The following is a 19,680-nucleotide window of genomic DNA, read 5'->3' as shown; positions in this document are numbered from 1 at the left end:
TTTGGATTTGGCTCCTTTCAAAACACAGGTTTAGAACAACAGGAAAGCTGGCAACTCCTTATAACTGTCTGAATAAGTCAATTTTCCAGGCCTATAGTAGCTGTGGTCACTTTGGCTTCTGCAAGATAACTAAGCACGTGGAAGCAATTATGTTTCACCTATATGTATGCAGTCAGTTTTTTTCCCAGAAATTAATTCCAGAGAAAGTCTGGCACAATTTTCAAAAGAAATACGATCGTGTTAGCACAGTCTGGAAGTTCAGTCGAAATTTAGGAAAGATGGCAGGTGTGCATCAGGGACAAATCAGATGCCATAGCACGACGCCTGTCGCCATCCCACACATCTACGAAATTTCCCACTGCCAGAATGCGGTTGCAGGGAAGTGTGGCATTCCTGTGGTGATTACTGACCCTAAAAAGTTGGGGCTAGTACCAAGGTCGACAGGTAAAAAAAAAAATGGCAACACCTGCACAAAGAAATTAAAAATATGCTTCATTCGTTGCAGAATAGGTGCCGTATACAAGATACTGCTGGTGCATGGAAAGTGATACATTGGACAGACAGGACTTAACAACAGATTGCGAGAACACTTTTGTGGCCGTCGACTCACAGATGCAGTGTGGCCACTTGGCCAGTCATTGCCGCAGATTCTTATACACTCCTGCATTCCGTGACAAATGTGCTCTGTACAGCTTCAAGCAGCAATACAGCAGAGAAATTTTAGAGCTCCTGTTAATAACTCTACTTACAAGTACCTATTAGTTCACTTTCAGTCTGACCTAACTTGGCATTACCATATTAACACAGTCTTAGCATCAGCAAATCGCGCACTCGGCCTTCTCAGGCGTAATCTCAAACACGTGCCTTCACACTTAAAAAAAACTTGCTTACATCACGCTAATCCGCCCGAAAGTTGAGTATGCTTCTGCCATATGAGACCCTCAACAAGCTTACATCACAAACAACCTTGAATCCCTGCAAAACCGTGCTGTTCGCTTCATCTTTTCAGATTATTCACGCTTCACCAGTGCCACAGCATTAAAACAACGTGCCGAGTTGGAACCGCTATCATGTCGCCGCCATTTCGCTCGCCTAACCTTACTTCACAAACTGTATCACCATCCCACCCTCCACAACGACTTCTTTTTGCCACACCCTGCAGTCTTTCCTCAGCGCGACCACGATAAAATAAAACGCATCACATGCCGTTCATTGCTCTACGCGAAATCATTCATTCCTCGCACTATAATAGATTGGAATAACTTGCCATCACACATAGCTACTGAGGTTAACCTACAATTGTTTCAGCATTCGTTAAAGCAAACCATGGACTAACAGATTTGGTATTTTTGTTGTATTATGTGCATTTACTAAGTATTTTATTCTGCGTTGTTTCTTGTGTTATTTGTGTATAGTTTTAATTCATTATTACGTGTATTTTGTTTCAAATGCCTGTGCCATATTTTTATGCTTGTATCCCCCCCCCCCCTATGTAATACCCTCGCACGAGGGCCCTTAGGGGTATTGTAAATAAATAAATAAATAAAGAATGAAGTCAAGTATTAAGTGAAAACTCCTTCCTTCACTGACTACCATTCAAAGAAATATAACTAATCCCTAAAGACCAGCGTGATGCATGGGTCTAGATGGTATTGTGGGAAACTCTCATGGCTTTAGAAGAACTTGCTGGGCAAGTTTGTGCATGGCTATTGTTAAGAATGAATTGTGCACACATAAAAGACAAACACAGGAAAACGATGAAGACACAGTCTTCATCGTCTTCCTGTGTCCGTCTTTTATGTGTGCACAACTCGTTCTTAACGATTCTCATGCCTTTCCTCTTCTCTTTTCCAGCCTCCTCCCTGCTCCCTCCTGTAGTCGCTTTTCTTTTTTTTTTTATCATCTTTCCTTCAATCATGCTTGTGATAACATAGAGGACGAAGGTATGAAAACAACACAGAGGACAGAATGTATGAAAACATGCAATTTTTGTTTTTATTAATATCATTACTGTTTTGGTCCCCTGAATTTCACGATTTCCATGCTTCTACCACTTCTCAACTGCTCCCCTAGTGGGACAATGATCATATTACGTTTCAATAACTGACCAATTAAGTCCAAAGTTTGTTCTATGCATGTGTGTTCCTTACTCTGTCCCACATTAAACATATAGCATGTTGAAATTATGTACACAAGCCACAAAGACCAACCAGCCAGTCTTTCTGCCTTATCAAGCATACATTAGCCCACTTCTCAAGTTATAATGCAGCAATTGAAGGCTGCATGAAGCAAACAGCGAGAATCTTACTGCAAGCTTAGCATGCTCAGAATACATTTGAGGCTATAGCATATTAAGCAGCAATTTATCTGGAAAGCAAATGCACTGGGACAGTGTTTACATAAAAATCACTGCACCTGAATACATAAAAATACTTTGGCACACTCAGCTCTCTGCAATTCCATAATCACAGATGGCAACATACAATGTTAGGCACGGCAGACCTGCGTTTAAATTAGAGTCAACCCCTGAACATAAGGGCACACCATTCACAGCCAACAGCTCGTGTGAGCAGGCGAAGGCAACTGCATCATGCCTCTGTGAACAAAGACCCACTCTGCAAAAAGACAGTGCAAAAAAAAAAAAGTGTGGCGGAGCGCTTGTTACAACAAGCTTTCATTCAGAAAAGAAAGAATAAAAGCCCAGCAGGCTAGTACGTGCTGTCTATAAGAGAAAGCCCTACTTGCCGCTCTGACCCAAGCTCGCAGTGGCTCCTGTCGGTGAATGCGGAAATGTCTGGACGGTCAGCAGGTGTCAAGGCATAGATAAGTTTCTTATTCAGCTAGTTTGTAGCACAAACAGCTCTTCACTTTAGTGCTTCAATTTAAGCTGCAGCACGATGCCAACGAAACCATCCCACTTGCCCCAATTACGGTCACAATTTACAATGCTGGCCGGTGTGGCTTCCTGAAATTGGCTTATTGACCCATTTTTCATGTCACAAAAATATTAAGTAAGTGACTCAGTACCGAAAAGAGCACAGTGTGCATCCAACTTTTAAAAGCTACTAGCAAATAACTTGGTAAACTTTCTTCATAAGATCTTCGTTGGTCCAAAGTTTAGGGGAATGCTCCAAGGTGGGGTACATTTGTAATAAGGGAGTAATTACTCATCAGCATCCACCCAAGCGCAGCCATACGGCTACAAAAGGAAAGCTATACAGTTTTCACAGAAACTTCATAATTGAAGAGAAATTTGTCCTGGTCTGGGGCCCTGATTCGACCAACACCACGTAGGTTACCTACCGTTCCCACCGTTTATCAATTCACTTTTGGCCCACCATCCGCTCGCCACCCTCATTCGCTCAGTTGGTAGAACGACTGCCTCGGAGAGGCGGAGATCACGGATTCAAACTCCCGACCACGATGAATTTCTCCTCAACTACGAAGTTTCTGTGAAAGCTATATAGCTTTTTTTTGTGGCCGTATGGCTGTGATTCGGTAGATTCTAATAAGTAATTACTCCTCTAAGATCTCATTACACCAGAATAGAACAAAAGTAAACATCTGCCAAGTAAAAACCTCAAGGTCAAAAGCCTTCTTGCAGAGTATTTACAAAAATGTTTCTGCGCCTGCCACAAAGGTCAAATTCTGATCACTTGTAGGCCACACATACTGAATGCACACAAGCACAGGGCCAAAGCATACAGAACTATTCCAAGGAAATATTTAATTCAGAACTGATGGAAATACTGCAATACAGAAATACTGAAAACCATCCCACAATTTCAAATACACACACGCAACATAAACACAACATACTTTTCAAATTATACATAACCACTTTTTACAACGCCTTTTTTTTTATATTGCAATAAACTCTTATGCTAACTGCATTACGTGAGCACACTGCACCACTGACTTCATGGACAAGCAACCTCCAACCTCACTTCCAATCTGTTTCATGCCCCTAACGAGAAACCAAGTCAGTCGCCATGAGCAGTCTACCCTACCAAACACAAGCATGAATCAAGTGATAAACTTGCACTTATTACTAGCACATATTACTGATGCAGCACAGAGAGACGTCACATGCTGAAATATGAGGAAAACAGTCGCGGTCTGATGAGTTTAAGCACTTTCAAAGGCACAACACGTTTCTAATGTGAAAGTGGCAATTAACACCAATTCAAGTGGCCACGCAGCTTTTAAAATTTTTCTAATCTTTGCCAGATTCATCCGGTCCCTCTATGAACAGAGTTAGCTAGGGCACTAGCAGAAAAAAAGTGTGCAATCTACCCCAAATTTAACCAAGTAACAAGACATTGGACATTAGATATAGCTGCATATTTTTCTTCTGTACAACATGGCTAGCTCCTCACTGTAAAGCCCCAGCAAAGGACACTTTGATTCACGAGCAAAACTGTACACAAAGCGAGTCATTTGTAACAACAAACTGTGAAGAAAAACAAAACAAATAATGTTAGAAAACACTTTATGATTAAGGTCTGCTTCTGTGCACAGCAGCACCAGTGAAGTGGAAGTTAGGCAAACTCTTGGGAGTTTGAAGTCCATTATCCTAATAGCCATTTACCTTTTAAATTAAGTGGTGCAGTATGGAGCACTTGGTGGTCCATGGGACATGAGATGGCGTCTCCTGGTGTGATGACATATCTCCTACTACAAGTTTCCATACCCCACACATCGCTAGTAAATATCTGTACTCAGTCAACTCTCAAAGTAGCAGAAGCTGCAGCGGGCATTTTCTTCACAACCGTTCATGCATTACAACAGATGGTAATGCACATCAACTGGTCACCTTGGCGGTTTAAAAAATGAAACACCCCGCTCCAAAATATAGATGTTTGCACTTTTGCACTGCCTTTCGCAGGTGTCCTGCACTCAAAATATAAGAGAACAATAGCTTGATTGGGGCAGTCAAAGTTTGTTCTCTTGCTGCCCACATTAATGCAACAAGAATACATGGACCCCAATGGGCTCCGAGCATTTGCATTCTGTCCATTGTCCAAACAGTGAGTTTCCACATTAACAAAGGCGTAAATGTATGAAAAAATTTGGTTCCCAGAAAAATTCTCTGTTAATATGGGTGACTCAAATTATGGATGTCATATTAACAGGGCACGAATGTAGTACATGTTCTAAACTATTTAAAACTATTCGAATAAGTTTTCAAGCATTAAAGTAGTTTTCAAATAATTAGTATGAAGAAACATCATAGATAGTTTTCTTCGCCAAATGTTCCAAAAACAGCACATTTGTATGGCAGCATTTATAATGCTCACAGACAGCCTCCAAGATTGGGAAACACAGCATGGTACAGCCAGGTTTAGCTCACTGTGCCACAATGCCCCATCTACGAGGCAATGACTCATAGCTCATGTCCCTTTCATCTACTGAGATGTGGTGCCAGTTCATTCGCTGTTGTCAGCTCATGCTTATGACATGGTGGTCCTAGATCACAGACTCTCTTTTGGATTACCCTAGTAGAGAAGGTGGTGCGTACTTCAGCAGCTATACCTTCCATGAGTTATAGCACCACCGCTAGCACTTTGCTGTTTTTGCTCGCGCGCACCAAGTCAATTGAATATTCATATGAATATTCGATTCATATACGATTTGGTTCATTCACTACTTGATTCGCATTCAATTCGGTTGTTAGCTACTTTATGCATATTCAATTCAATAGCAAAGCTACACTATTTGTATTCTATTCAGTATAGAAGAAGTACTATTCGCACATACCTACTGTGCACTTATATGCTTTCAACATGTATGCGTGACCATTCAGCTGAGTTTTCTACATAAAACACTTAGAATGGCAGCTTTTTTAGTGGTACGCAACTTGCATTTCACTAAGAAAGTTGGCACAGCCCAAACAAAACAACAAAGCTGCCAGGGAAAATGCCAAGGTCCGAAATCTATGAGAACTACAATTCAACCACTTAAGGTCTTGTATTTGAACTAGTTCACATTTGTGAACTCCCATGGATACAATGCACGTCGCCAAGTAAAAATGCAATGTGCAATCGCAATGCATGGGCTGCTCTAGTGCTCACGATAACAAGGTGCAATCAAAAATTTTCTGTCCTCACTCCAGACCTAAATGTCAGCAGCCTATCTCAGTTCAGCAGCAAGATAGTGCTACACCCAATGCCTTGCACAACATTCCTCTGTAAAGGCCTACAGACTTGATCTAATAATATTATCTAATAATAACTTTCCACAATGAAAATAGTGAAACTGAATATGGCAGAGATGAAGCTCCAAATTAGTTGCTGATGCTCACTTTAAAAAAGAGCAAAACAGCAACACTAGAACATAACAGAATCATTAATGCTAACAGCTACTAACAATGAAGGTTAGCAAAAACCAAAAAGGCCAAGTGTGACATTAGAAATAAATGGGCAGTGTCAGTTCAGAATTTAAGCATAGGTTCAAATCTGCATTCACAGTTCAATACTAACAGCAGAGATAAGCTTAAACCTGTTGGGAGCAAAGGCTAAATTACTGAATTAATAGCAAAAACATCTCTTCAGCTTTCTGACTTGAAAAACGGCTGCTTTTTTCAAACATCTTTAGAGGCCCCAAGAAACGGGTTACACTGAATCCTTTCAAACCAGCACCTAACATGCACAATGTTCAATTGCAGTGTATGTGTCATCTTCATTAACTACCATCTTTGTTGCATCTGAAATATTTCAACACAACCTTAAACCTTTATACTCCATTCAATATGTGATGCTACCAAAGCTAGCATATCCATTAGCTAGCATGCTTGTAGTTCGCCATCAATGCAAAATAGATAACTCAGAAATTGACTGAATCTCCGGAAGAAATAACATAGCATCAATAATCTAAAAATACCCAGACGATTTCATTCAAAGCATAATGCACAACCCCAAATAGATAAACTTAGCATAGGTTTTTCTAAACTTTCTCATAAAATACCATTTCCACACAAGACAGCGCAGACAGGCTTCTGTTGACACAGCTTGAACTGTGCAGCACTACAGACTACAGAGAGATAACAAGTAAACATTTCGTGACCACCGCACATTCAAGTTAAATGACAAACGCCTGATCATGAAATCTTTGCCCACATCATCTAATCACCATTAACAAGGCACACAAGATGAGAAACTTGGCACCTGCAGCATGATAGCTTTAGTCACAAGCAAGTTGGGCAAAATTATGAGCCTGCATAGCAAAGCTAAATGACATGAAAACTGCTAGCATGAGCACATCGCAATGCAGTGACATGGCCAATGTAAGCTGGGTGGGCTTCGCTTCAGTCAGAAAAAAAATGAAGGGAATATCCAAGCAAACTTTTATGCTGCCCAAACTCCATAAACTTTTGAACAATTCATGGCACAAAATTCGGGCAGCAACTACCTGCTTCCAAGAGATTTCTTAGGAGGGCAACAGGCCTCTCAGGGCCCCTTTCAAAGACAAATCTGTGGACATGCTCCATTGCATAGTAAATTACAAACATCACAAGGTAATAAACAGCACCTGCCAAATTAAAATCAAGGGCACTATCTGCAACTTGCAATACACTGAGTAGCTAGCCCTTTCTTATGAATTACTAATACTGGCTCCTGCAGCAAACACAATCACTGGTCTAAGAATCTATTCACTGCTTGTACATGAGGCGAAGAATTTATTCACTATTCATAGGTGCATGTAGATGACACTGGTGCTTCTGTTCACGAGAGGCCACGGCAGCAACGTTTAGGGCAATTTCACACTGATGACAAAAGCTGCAAGTATGCAGCTGAATCGGTCAGGGATGTGCCAATGGTATCACTTAGAAGTGTGCGCATTTCATTCAGTGAAATTACATCATAACTTCAGATATTCTATCACAGCAGTGTACTGCCACAACTGGTCAACAAAGATTTATTCCTATGCATGGCTGAGGCCTACAGAAAAAAAAAAAAAAAGACTTCAACAACAAAATGCTCAAGGCTTAGCACAGTGTACGATTATTACCACCAATATGTACAAAGCAATTCTAGCTTGCTTGCTCATAAACTAATAGTAAAGAAAGCAACAATTAGCACCTTACCTCACATGTACACATGCTTACAATTCCAATTTTTTAATTAGTCATCATTCTGTACACATGAACAATTACCAACTAATAAAATTTATGCAAAGCAGCACTCACTGTGCCTAACCTGGCCAATATAATTAGGTCGAATAGCCCCCAAGGTAATTTGCACATGACACCATGACTACATAAGCATGAGACTTTGGAGTCTCGCTGCATTAAGAAAGCCATGTTTTGAAGCTTTGGTATAAAGCTGGTGCAAAAAGCATACTACTGCCTGCAATGTCGCTGTTTATCAGCAACCATTTCAATGAGTGGCAGTGAAACTGTATTCAATAAAAGCCCTATCTTACAAATTCAAGTGAATCAGAAATGCCAAGAAAATCGCACTGAGCTTGTGAGTGTAGTAGAATACCACAGAGTTTTACTGTCATCGGGCACGGGACACTGCTATTCAACAGAAAGTAACCAATCAACAAAGAACCTGACACTAATCAACCAACCTTAGCAATGATTCCTTTCACTGTAAATCATTCACCTCGGTTTGCTACAGCAATGCGCGTGAGCTTGCTTATACTATCTTTCACTCCTCGCTAGACTGCACAACAGCAATTATACAGATTAAAAATCACCGAGGGTGTCAAGGTTTCAGCGCTTACTGATCCACTGTAAGGTACACGACAGGACTGATACATTTCCACCTGGTCAGAAAGACAGCACGTCTAAAGAAAAGGGGGGAGGGAGCAGGCAATTCAAATTGCCCCTGACCCCTCTTCTCCAAAAAAGAACATGTTCCTAGTACTGAATCATGTTCTTACATAAAGAAAAAAGCAAACATTAATGTCGCCCTTGCGCACTACTTACTGAGCTGTTCTGCCACCACAAGCATGTAGTATCAGACATATCGAGCCACATTTACATTCACTTTGGCTTCTTCTCGAAGCACAAACTACACCACTGCATTACAGTGTTCCAGCACGCCTTTCTGATCTTCTTGTTGGATCACTACCTAAAGAAAACAGTCAATTCACACTGCATGTGGGAACCCTGAACTTTTGAAATACAGCAGAACCACACTGTTACATTTTTCGTGGGATTGCAAAAGAAAAACATACCAGCCTGGAAGTGCACATGAAAAAATGTAACATACCATTGTCTGCTTTTTTTTTTTTGTTGGTTTTACTTCTAGTAAAGCCACTATGCTGCCCTGGAGTCTGAAAAGCCTTGAGGCTCTCGCGATCGTTCGCATGCGCAGAATGTCCTAGACGTCCTGTAATGGCACTCTGTCTGCCTGAACAGCTGTTGGTGGATGAGAGGCAGCAGTGAAGAAGGAGGGCGCACTGGGCGGGCAAAGTTTGGGCCAGCGTGCGTGATTCTGCACAGTTCACAACGGTCGCTTTAATCTCACACAATCCTGATCTAGTGGAACCTGGAAATTGCATTTTTAAGCTGTAGGCAACAAGGAGAACGCAAATGACAGAAATATGCCTCAGAGCCAACCCATGCAACTGATCTCTGACAGCACTGCCCGCGTGGCACAGTTTCAATTTCACGCCGCAGTGGCAATGGAACTGCACCAAAAGCAGCAACAAGATTCACGCCACCCATAAGTGTGCTCGGCATCCGCATGGGTGCAACACGACAGAAGCCCCAGAACATGATGACAGCTATGCACTGATGCAGTCTAGAGTCCCACATTGGCTGGCCTGCCATCTCTGCTCAGTGTGCACTCAATGTAGGCTGTCAAAATGCCGGCACAGGGAAAACCACTACCACAAGGTGACATTCACGATGTAGCATAGGAGAATGCTCCCACAGCTGATGAGACGTAACTGCCGAGTCTGTAGCGCATGGGTTTCTATGGGAGCTTGGACGGGACTGGCTAATGAAAATGTAGCAGCCGGGAAAACAAAAGCACCTCAGAATTTAACAGCAGTGTTCTAATGTTTAGCTTTTCCAGAAAACCTCCTCTGCGCTATGCAGTGCATCACCATGCAGTGCTGAAGCAGCAAATGCTCCTTCTAAAATACCCACAAATCACAAAAATGCAATCATCAGACTTCCCACTCCCCGAACAGTAAGTATCTGCCAAGTGCCACTTCTCATTCTTTGAACTGCAAGTTTCTTCTTAGTGCCTAAGGCAACTTAACAACTAAAATCAGAAAAAAGCAAGCTCATTAATTGAAACTTCAAGGGAGTGGAAAAAAAATCAAACTACACAATGACCCTCAAAAAAAAAAAAATCAAGAGCTGCTTGATCATGCTAACCTTGTACAGCTGTACATGGCCCCATGGTTTCTATTTATACTACTACTGGTCTGTGCGGCACTTTCTCCTAAACAGCAACAAGTACTGAAGCCTGCTATGCACTGACGTGCTAAAAAATAGAAACATTTAATTCATGTTATGCAGTATGTCTACACTGCTAACCAGGTATAACCTGTACAACAAGCTCAAGAGCAGCAAAAATACCCAAATAAAAGCTTGAACTAACTGTAAAAGTTGGCATGTTATAATAAGATCCTTCTAAGTACTCTTAATACTAACATATTTTTATCACATCTGTGCTTACTCCAATCGCCAGATTGAAAAGCATTTTAAAACTTACAACTCTGGACATTAATGGCTTTCTACAGAGATACCAAATCACAAAACAAAATTCTAATTCCACCCAGCCTATGTCTCGTGATATCAAGTATAAACCCATCAACGACCCAGTTTTTGCCACTGAAAGACCTGAAATACAAAGTGGTATTAACCGTTCTTAACCCAACGACCACATATATGGCCATACAATATGATCAGATTACAGATCATAAAGTAGTAGTAAAACTGTGAGATATTCAAATACTGCTGCCCCATCCATGCCGACGTAACAGCAAAATATGAATAGTATCTGAGAGCTTCACTTCAGCAATATGAAAATCAGTCTGGTCATACTTTTTGGCTACGTATACGAGGGGGTACCCAAAAGAAACCGGACTTATTTTTGTTTGAACTTATTTGTCCACATTTTAAGCACAGACCTTCAATCTCCTTCAATGTATTCCCCACTTGAAATGATACGCTTGTCGAATCTTTCATTCCATTTTTCAAAACATTGTTTAAATTCATCTTTTGTGATGCTTGACAGTGCCTCTGTCGTTTTTTTCTTCACCTCAGCAACATCAGCGAAACGCTTTCCATTCACCTGCCTTTTCATTCTAGGAAACAAAGAAAGTAGCACAGGGCAAGGTCTGGAGAGTATGATGGTTGAGGAATAGGGGTCATGCCATTTTTGGTCCAAAATTGTCGTAGAGACAGGGCTGTGTGAGCAGGGGCATTGCCTTGATGGAAAAACCAGTCACCCGACCGCCACAAATCTGGCCACTTCCACCGCACACTGTTGCCCAATCTTTTCAAAACATCCAAGTAGAAAGCCTGGCTAACTTTCTGACCCTTCGGAACAAATTCTCAATGGACGACTCCTCTCACGTCGAAAAAACCAACCAGCATTGTTTTGAGGTTTGGTTTCACCTGACGAGCTTTCTTGAGGCGAGGTGAATTTGATGTTTTCCATTGGCATGCTTGTTGCCTTGATTCAGGATTCGATTCAGCAACACTTAAGTTTTCCCCATAGCATCGTCCTTGTACGTCTTTCTTAATATTTCAAGAGTTTCCATTCAACTTTTTCCAAGCAAAAATCAGAATTTCACCGGCGCACGCTGTTCACGAAAATCAGCCATTGCAAAAACGACATTCACACAAAACAGTCGTCACTCTAAAACTCTGCCTAAACTAGTCTGACCTCCTTCAACGACGGCACTCGGCTTACTGACTCTGGAATGTTCGTTGTATGCGCTCCTAGTGGCAAAACGCGGTACCACAGAAGCTTTGGAGACCAAAAAATTTAGTCCGGTTTCTTTTGGGTACCCCCTCGTATGACCATTGGGATACAAAAGGTTCAAAGGGTCACAAGAATTTTCTGAAAAAAAAATTTCAAGAGCCCTTAAATCTTATTACAGTAATGAACAACAAAGCCACAACACGCCAAGAGGTGTTTCTAGAGTAATCCCTTCGCAAAAGGTAAAGTTAACAGTTTGCACAGAAACAACATAACAGAGTCAAAATGAAAGTGAAGTAAATGAGACTGACAACTGAAAACTGCCGACATGAATAAATTTGTACCTTTCACATAGAATATTGTGCCTTTTTGCTGATGCTGGTAGCCCCACCCAGATACCAAACATAACCAAGTTTTTTTCGCAATTCACTCGAGTTTCTGTACTGAACATGTACTGCAAGTAGGTAGCTTCGTACAACTGCGTTTGTTTCTAACTCCTGCATGAGCAGAAGTTTTAAACTAACATTTCGATTACGTTCTTGTTTTCAACATCAACATTACACAAACTCAAGAAAACATATTTTTCCTGTTTTCTTTATGACTGCAAGACACACAGGGAAACAAATGCTACCCAACGTCGAGGGCTAAGCACATACACTACATGACAGTCAACCAGCACTCGCTCTGTAATGGATCAATGAAAATGGGTGTAAGGTTAAATTACTTAAATTACTTAACTTGCTAATGTCCTACTAGCATAGTAGTGGGCATTTCGCAGAGCTAAAACGAGCAGCATATGCGTCTTGCCACTCAGCCTGTGAAGAAGGCAGCAATTGTCCTCAGTAACAAAGAAATTGCAAAAATATGAGTGAATGAGTGCATGGTCCTCGATGTAAGCTGCGTAGTGATGAAACATGCATACATTGAAATATGGCATGAAGCATGCAAGCAGGGCATCCACAATTCTCAGATGAAGTGCTCATGTGTGAAATGGTTCCCATAACATCATCCCACAACACTAAATGTACCTAGGCCACACATTCCACATTATCCCATTTCATCCACTGCACATATTACATCTTGCCTTGTGCGTTTCCTCACAGCTCAGAAGCTGTGACCACAATGGCAAGAGCACAAACTTCTTTTGACATCACGATTAAAGACACATAATGTCACAACACTGGAATAACAGTGGAACAAGTCCTTAAGACGTGCCCCTCGTCCTTGGCCTATATATATGGCCTGAAGTATACCTTGAAATAAATTAATAAAAACTTGCTTTGATGACCAACACCAAGAGCGACTGTGCACAAGGAATGGTTTGTTCCAAGGCTATTGCTCTTGAATGACATCTTTCTCAAAGAGAAACAGAGATGCACAGCAAGCTCTACGATGCATTACTCTCAAAATAAGTACAGTCTAGAATCAAGTGCTTCAATTTTGCTCTCTGAACCCCGTATGTGCACAATAAACAAAACTGGCATGTGACAACCAAAATTCCTTGTAGTGGCATGTAGTAAGCAATAATTCCCTACACTAAACAAGCTAGCACAGTACGTGACCTAAAAGTGGCGAACAAGAAAAATAAAACACTCCACAGAAGACTTCCAAAATGCAAGAGTATTTGGAGCCGTTCCCTTGCCGACTCATATTAAAGCTACAAGCAGACAAAGGCCTTTCTCAAGTTGGCATAAACTTTGCAGAAATACTATATAGGCACAATAGAAACACTCCGAAGAGTCCTTAAACCATTTTTGTCAGACCTGGGAGAATGGCACCACACAAAAGGCATCCGTCAAATGATTCTCACAAGAATTATTTTCAAAGCGTGTTCAAGGTACGACTACACATTCACTCAAGCAAACAACTCCCTGATCAACTTGTGCCAGTGCCCGACAGGTATAGATTCATCCTGAAACAAGAGAACTCTACTTCTATCTGGCTGGAATCCGACACATTCCCACACTTGTTGGGACAATCATGTCATTCCAACGACCTTTGCTATTTCACCTTCACATTTCACCTTTGTACACAAACAGCAGTAATGCTGATTCAACAAACAGATAGGCTTTCAACCTCTGAACAATACGCCAATCTCAAACTTGCATTCATGGAGCTAAGCCGCTCACTTGTCTCTCTGCCAATCTACAAAGCTGAGTGGATCCCAGATTAAAATGGAAGTTCCATTTCCAGCTCGAAAACTAGGAATTCCAGCTGGATATTGCATTTTCTACCTAGAACTTTCCCAGCTGGAATTTTCCAAGCTGGGGAAAGAAATGACGAATGCACTGAGCCGTACTGGTTTTGCGATATTGAGGACATTACCAGCGATGTTGCATCAGAGAATTGTGAAGCGAGCACATGAAAATGACCTGCTTGGACCCATCTTTAGGTCTGCAGTATTCTATAAATAACAAATAATAAAAGTGGCTTTGCGAGCTAGAAATAGTCATTTCTAGTTCAGATGGAGATGTAGCCCTTCCTAAAAAAGCTCTATGGCACTCCGTGTGTGCCTTAATTCCACCACGTGGATGTAACCTTCCAGGCAGTCTAACTCGCTGTGACAAGGTCGCACTGAGAATTTGAGCGGGCGCTGTGCTGGCTGCTGCGGTCAGGTCGTCCTGGATATCATAGGCTCCTCCACTCATGTGTCCTTTCTGCCCCACTCCCACCATGGACGCTATGCTCAGTCATTTTCGGGGAACTTGCCCCCGTGCCTGCCCTGCCCTAGACTTATTGTCGCGCGCGACTGACATCTTCACAGCCACAGCTGCCATCCAAACATGTATGGGCCTTAGCGCCGAGCCTTGCTAGCATTCATTTTTAAAATGAGCCTGTACCTTTCCTTAATTTATGCCAAAGAACAAACTTGCGCAGCAAAAGAAAAAAAAACGAGGCTCGAAGAACGCGAACAACGGAACAACTGATTTTGCTCCATCACGTTTGTTTACATTATCGGACTCTTGCTAGACTTGCATCTTGCTTCGAGTGATTACCAGCATTACATTACAATTTAGGCACTTTACACGCACACTTTTACTTTTTAGTTTTATTCTTGCTAGTAAAAAACAATAAAAGGGCCGGCTTTTAAAAAAAAAAACAGGCAATGGTGCCATTACCAATTAGCCAAAACTAGCCAAAGCCGATCTTGAGTCGCACTGAAGTAAGCATCAAATATGGCCAGCGTTCGGAAGTTCGGATCTGTGTGAACGTGCACTCGCTTTTTTGTTTGTTTTTTTTTTTATTCTCAGTTGAGCGCTGTTCACCAAAAGTGTGGTTCTTGTGATCCAACGGATGAATGTCTCATGCATCTGCAGACGACATCTGTTTTCGACAAAGCATGTTCGACAGCAAGAGAAAGAAGCAATTTGCCATTAGGCCTCAAAACCAGTCTTTTCCAGCTTCAACAAGACCTGAAAACAACCAAGTGCCAGCTAGAAATTATAGCCTTCAAGCTGGTGTAGGTGTTGTTTCTGGCTTTGAACTGCCAACCTCCAGCTAAAAATGACCTTTACCAGCTGGAATTTTTCTAGTTTATCCAATTCCAGCTTGATTATGGACCGCAAATTCTTCCAGCTGGATTCCATCTGGAAATGCTTCTACCTGAAATCATTTCCTGCTGGATTATCGAACCAGAAATTCTTCCAGCTGGAAGAATTTCCGGTTCAATGATCCAGTGGAAATGGAAATAATTTTCATGTGGGATAGCACACAATAATCAATCATACATCTCTTCTTGGCAGCCTCATTGCTGCCTGCAGACAGCACAGATAGAAAAGATAAGCGCACTCACAATCCCAAATTTTGGCAGGTGCCTACAGTGGCTTCACATATAATCAAGGCTTTGGGAGTAGCAACAATGCCACTCTTTGCGGTGTGGTGTGCTGTCGTGTGGCGTGGTGTGCAGCAGACAAGGGAATGGAAAGAGGTGCTTGTGAAGACATACATGACTGAAGCCAACAGTCACCGAAACCGAGGAGCATAAGGGGATTTTTTTAAATCTTTTCTTTGAATTTGTGGTTTTCGTCAATGGGAGATATGAGAGCAGAAGAAAACCACATGCCACTGGTGGGATCCGAACCCATGCTGAAATTCGGAGATATGGTACGGTACGGTACGGTGTGGTACGGTACGGTACGGTACGATACGGTATGGTACATAACATGCGCTGACACTGCGCAGCAAAAGGGCACATTTGCATTTAGCCACCATCAAAATGTGGCTGTCAGGGCTGGGATTCAATTCCACTACCTTGGGCTCAGCAGCCAAAAGCCCTTCAAGAAAAATGTGGATAATGCAACTTTTTCCTTGAGCATCAAGTGCAGTATACAGAGGGAAAGGGACAGTATTATAGGGGAGAGCCTCAAATAGTTAAAGCACATGGGCTAGCTCAGAACACCACTACTGCAGGCTAACTAAGGAAGAAATTCTCCTTTCCTTTCCCTGCTTAAATGGAGCAACGTCAACATGGCTATTACCATGTGACCCATTATGTGAGCACATACATCATACGTATGACACAATGGACACATCCTGTATCTCAATGAGCATGTCATACATGAATATGTGCATATGTGTGAGTGCACGTGCGTACATGTGCAGTGAGTGTACAGTCGGCGTCACCCTTGTGTAGAACGCTTGAGCAGTGCTAGAACCTACAAGCTATGGAAAGGTGTCGGTATGTAGGGCAGTGCGCCGCTCGAGTGCTCTACACAAAGGTGATGCAGACTACATGCACACACACAAGCGCATGTTTGCGACTATGAACCACACTTGCCAAATGGCTGCTTTGCAACCCAGAAGACAGTAAAAGTGATCTCTAGCACACATCAAAACAAACTGCAAAATAAAATCCTCACAAGGTGAAATGTGCAGAAAACATAGCAAAACGAAGGGTGGAGATGGTGCAATCACATGCACTCTTAGCCATAAATACGGCATTACTTGAATAAATGCATTTTGTTCTCATCATTTCACAATGTCCCTATGTTTATGGCTGCACCACAACTTATCTTGGAAAGTTAAACCTCGAAACATTAATAGGTGTGGTAAAGGCACCTGACTCAAATCTCCACAATGGCTTCCTCTGCCTATTCAATGGATTCAAACCTGAAACAATAACACCGTGCCTCAACCAAAAATTAAATCCACAGATTTGCTGCATGTCTCTTATGCCTCAATGCAAAAAGAAAAGAATGCCATTAACAAACATTAAAAGGTATGTCACAAAAAGCCTGCTTTTGCCTTCTCAAAGAAACCAATATCAATAACTTCAACCACTAGACTACTTAACAATGAAGTGCTATTAAGAACCCTAGCGTAGATAAGATAACAGACCTAACAGCACAGGAATGTCACTGCAAAGGCAACATTTTGCTTTGAAAAAAAAAAAATAATAATAATAACCCCATCCCTCATCACCAATTAATTCTCATCACAAAGGCAAATTTGCCATCACTTTCAATACGTGAAACTCATCTCCAGTGTCAATCATGCAGTGTCACACCGCAAACTTTCATGACACTCGTGATTGAACACACTCGAGCTCACTTCTCTTGATCTGAACAAACTTGATGCTGTCTATGCACATAGCATTGATACTTGTGCTCAGGGAATTAAAATAGGTATGCCTGAACACATAGGCAGTGGTGCATTATAAAGCGGATTATAAAATTCTACAGCCAGAAACCAGTTTTGTTGGTAACGCCACTATATGCATGCTAAGCACTAGGACACAGTGGTGGATTTTCCTGATGCCTATCTTAGCATAGTGAAGGAGCAAAAACTGATTTCATAGGCTCAGTTTTTTGTTTTTATCAGTGGGCAGGGTCTTTAAATGCCAGCAGCAAAGAAGATATGTCGAAGTGTGAATTAAATAATTTATAACTTTTTCAAAAAAAAAATTTCAGACTGAGCAGGCTACTTCAGAAGAGGATTCACAACTTACATGCACTCCCAGAGCAGTGATACATTCACTACTCTGTCGTCTACTGCAAGTATAGTAGTGCCTCGTTAATAAGGGCCCATTTATACGGACGACTCGAATTCTGGACAATTTTTCTAGGGACCAAACTTTTTCAATGTATTTGCAACTCGTTACTACAGAAATTCACACACCTTGCCATTTTCCACATTGCATAAATGGCTGCAAAAAAGCTCTCTCTGCAGCCTGTGCCATGTTGAAAACCACATTTAGCAGCTGTCAACAGATTAAGCACCGAGTTCTTCGCATGTGAAATGTCGTAGGAGAAACTTTTTTACACCATGAGGCACCATTACGTCTTTCACCAACCTCTAAGAGCGTCAAACTTTCTTCAAGCTGCACTACATTATTTTAAAGATAATGGCGGAGAGAATAATGTACTTGGAGCTTCCAAGATTGTCCGATTTCCACTTCATTGCCTGCCACTATGCACAGAAGTAGACCATAACCAGTTTTTTTTTTTTTTTTCAGAATATTTATTTTTGTTTTTCTTTACAATTCCCTATTACAGACTGACACTATGGACACTTTTGGTCGGCAACCGAAGTAAGACACTACTGTGCATGTGCCTTGCAGCAGTTTTTCATTTTGCAGCAGACTACAAAGCAGCAAATGCGCCACTCTTTTGCAAGCACAAGCGACTTGTGGCTCTTTTGTGCACATTTTTCTGACATTACAGCCACCTGAAATGGTGCTGTAAAAAAGTTACTGTAGGTACACTGGGGCATACCTTTTCCAGCTATGTTGTTCCTGAAACTCTGCGCACCATTATCAGAAAAGAAAAACACGCAACTTGAGCACTTGGTGTCCCTACCTCTTTTTAAGGGGAAAAAAAAAAAAGCCTTACAAGAGTCCTTTAGAAAATAAATAAATAAGTAATCACAGTTGAAAATCTGTGCATGCTGATCAATATTTTGAGTGATTATTACATTCATCAATTGTCAGCAATACGAATTCCAAATTACACTTTTTGCCAAGCAGCAATGCCGCCAAAGTGACACTTTTGAGGCAAAGTGCATTTGCTGTAAGTGACACTAAATTTCCCTGCCTAAAACCCCCAAAAAATCCCCATGAACTGTCAGTGGCTATGTGCGAGGATAGCACGTACCTTTTCCTAGGAGATGCCTCCACCATACCAGGTTCACCAGCCAGAAGATCCTTTGCCTCGCTCGAGCTGTTGGAGTTTTCCTCCGAGGAACGCTTCAGCCGTGGTGGGAGCGGTGGTGGCGAGTCTCCAGCACCAGTGACGGGCCGCTTGCGTCCTCCTCCATTCTCACTGCCATCCTTCCCACCCACAGTGTCCTCATCATCCCCTTCATCCTCATCATCTGAGGAGTCAGTGGCCTCAGATTCAGAGCTTTCCTCGGTGATGCCATTGCGCTCAGGGCTTCGGTTGAGCACTCGCTCATCACTTGCAAGGTGGTCATCCTTCTGGAAGTTAAAAAGCCCTCCATTAAATTGTGCATCATTCGCAATGGGCACAATGAAGTGCTAACCTGCTGGGAGCAGGATAGGGCTCGAGCGCCTTCCAGGATGGCCAGGTAGGAGAAGCGCAGCTGGTCTGGCGTCTGGATCAGACCCATGCGGAACTTGCGCATCTCCAGCAGCACTTCCTGCACGTCCACCCGGTCCAGGCGGCCCCCATTGGCTTCAATCTGGAAGGACAACAAGACAGCAGTTCAAGCCAGTCCCTTCTAAACTGCTCCTTTGGTACCTTTATTGCGCCATTTCCCTTCCTTTATCAGTTTAACAATGCTCCCCAGACAAACTCAAGCAGGAACCTTCAATTATGTACTTTCATCA

The 19,680-nt window shown here is 42.0% G+C and overlaps 1 protein-coding gene across 4 annotated transcripts in view; it reads right to left on the bottom strand.

Moving 5' to 3' along the window:
* The window catches only part of LOC149351530 (tyrosine-protein phosphatase non-receptor type 1-like), a 63,427-nt gene that overhangs the window by 14,920 nt on the left and 28,827 nt on the right, over window positions 1–19,680 (bottom strand). For 2 of the 4 annotated variants that reach the window (XM_089580898.1, XM_089580897.1), the window contains exons 7-8: window positions 19,374–19,532; window positions 18,986–19,308 (exon numbers count right to left, since the gene is read on the bottom strand). In XM_089580898.1, coding sequence (XP_089437024.1) covers window positions 18,986–19,308; window positions 19,374–19,532 — 482 coding nt within the window. Of the gene's footprint in view, window positions 1–1,825; window positions 2,795–18,985; window positions 19,309–19,373; window positions 19,533–19,680 lie in introns of those variants that run through there. The other 2 variants (XM_089580896.1, XM_089580895.1) reach the window with 2 other exon arrangements.

This window comes from Amblyomma mixtum, chromosome 3 (genome assembly GCF_055824585.1).
Source record: "Amblyomma mixtum isolate Tamu chromosome 3, ASM5582458v1, whole genome shotgun sequence".
Classification (NCBI taxonomy): domain Eukaryota; kingdom Metazoa; phylum Arthropoda; class Arachnida; order Ixodida; family Ixodidae; genus Amblyomma; species Amblyomma mixtum.
The sequence above is the reverse complement of the archived record's forward strand: the minus strand, read 5'-3'. Positions and strand labels throughout refer to the sequence as shown.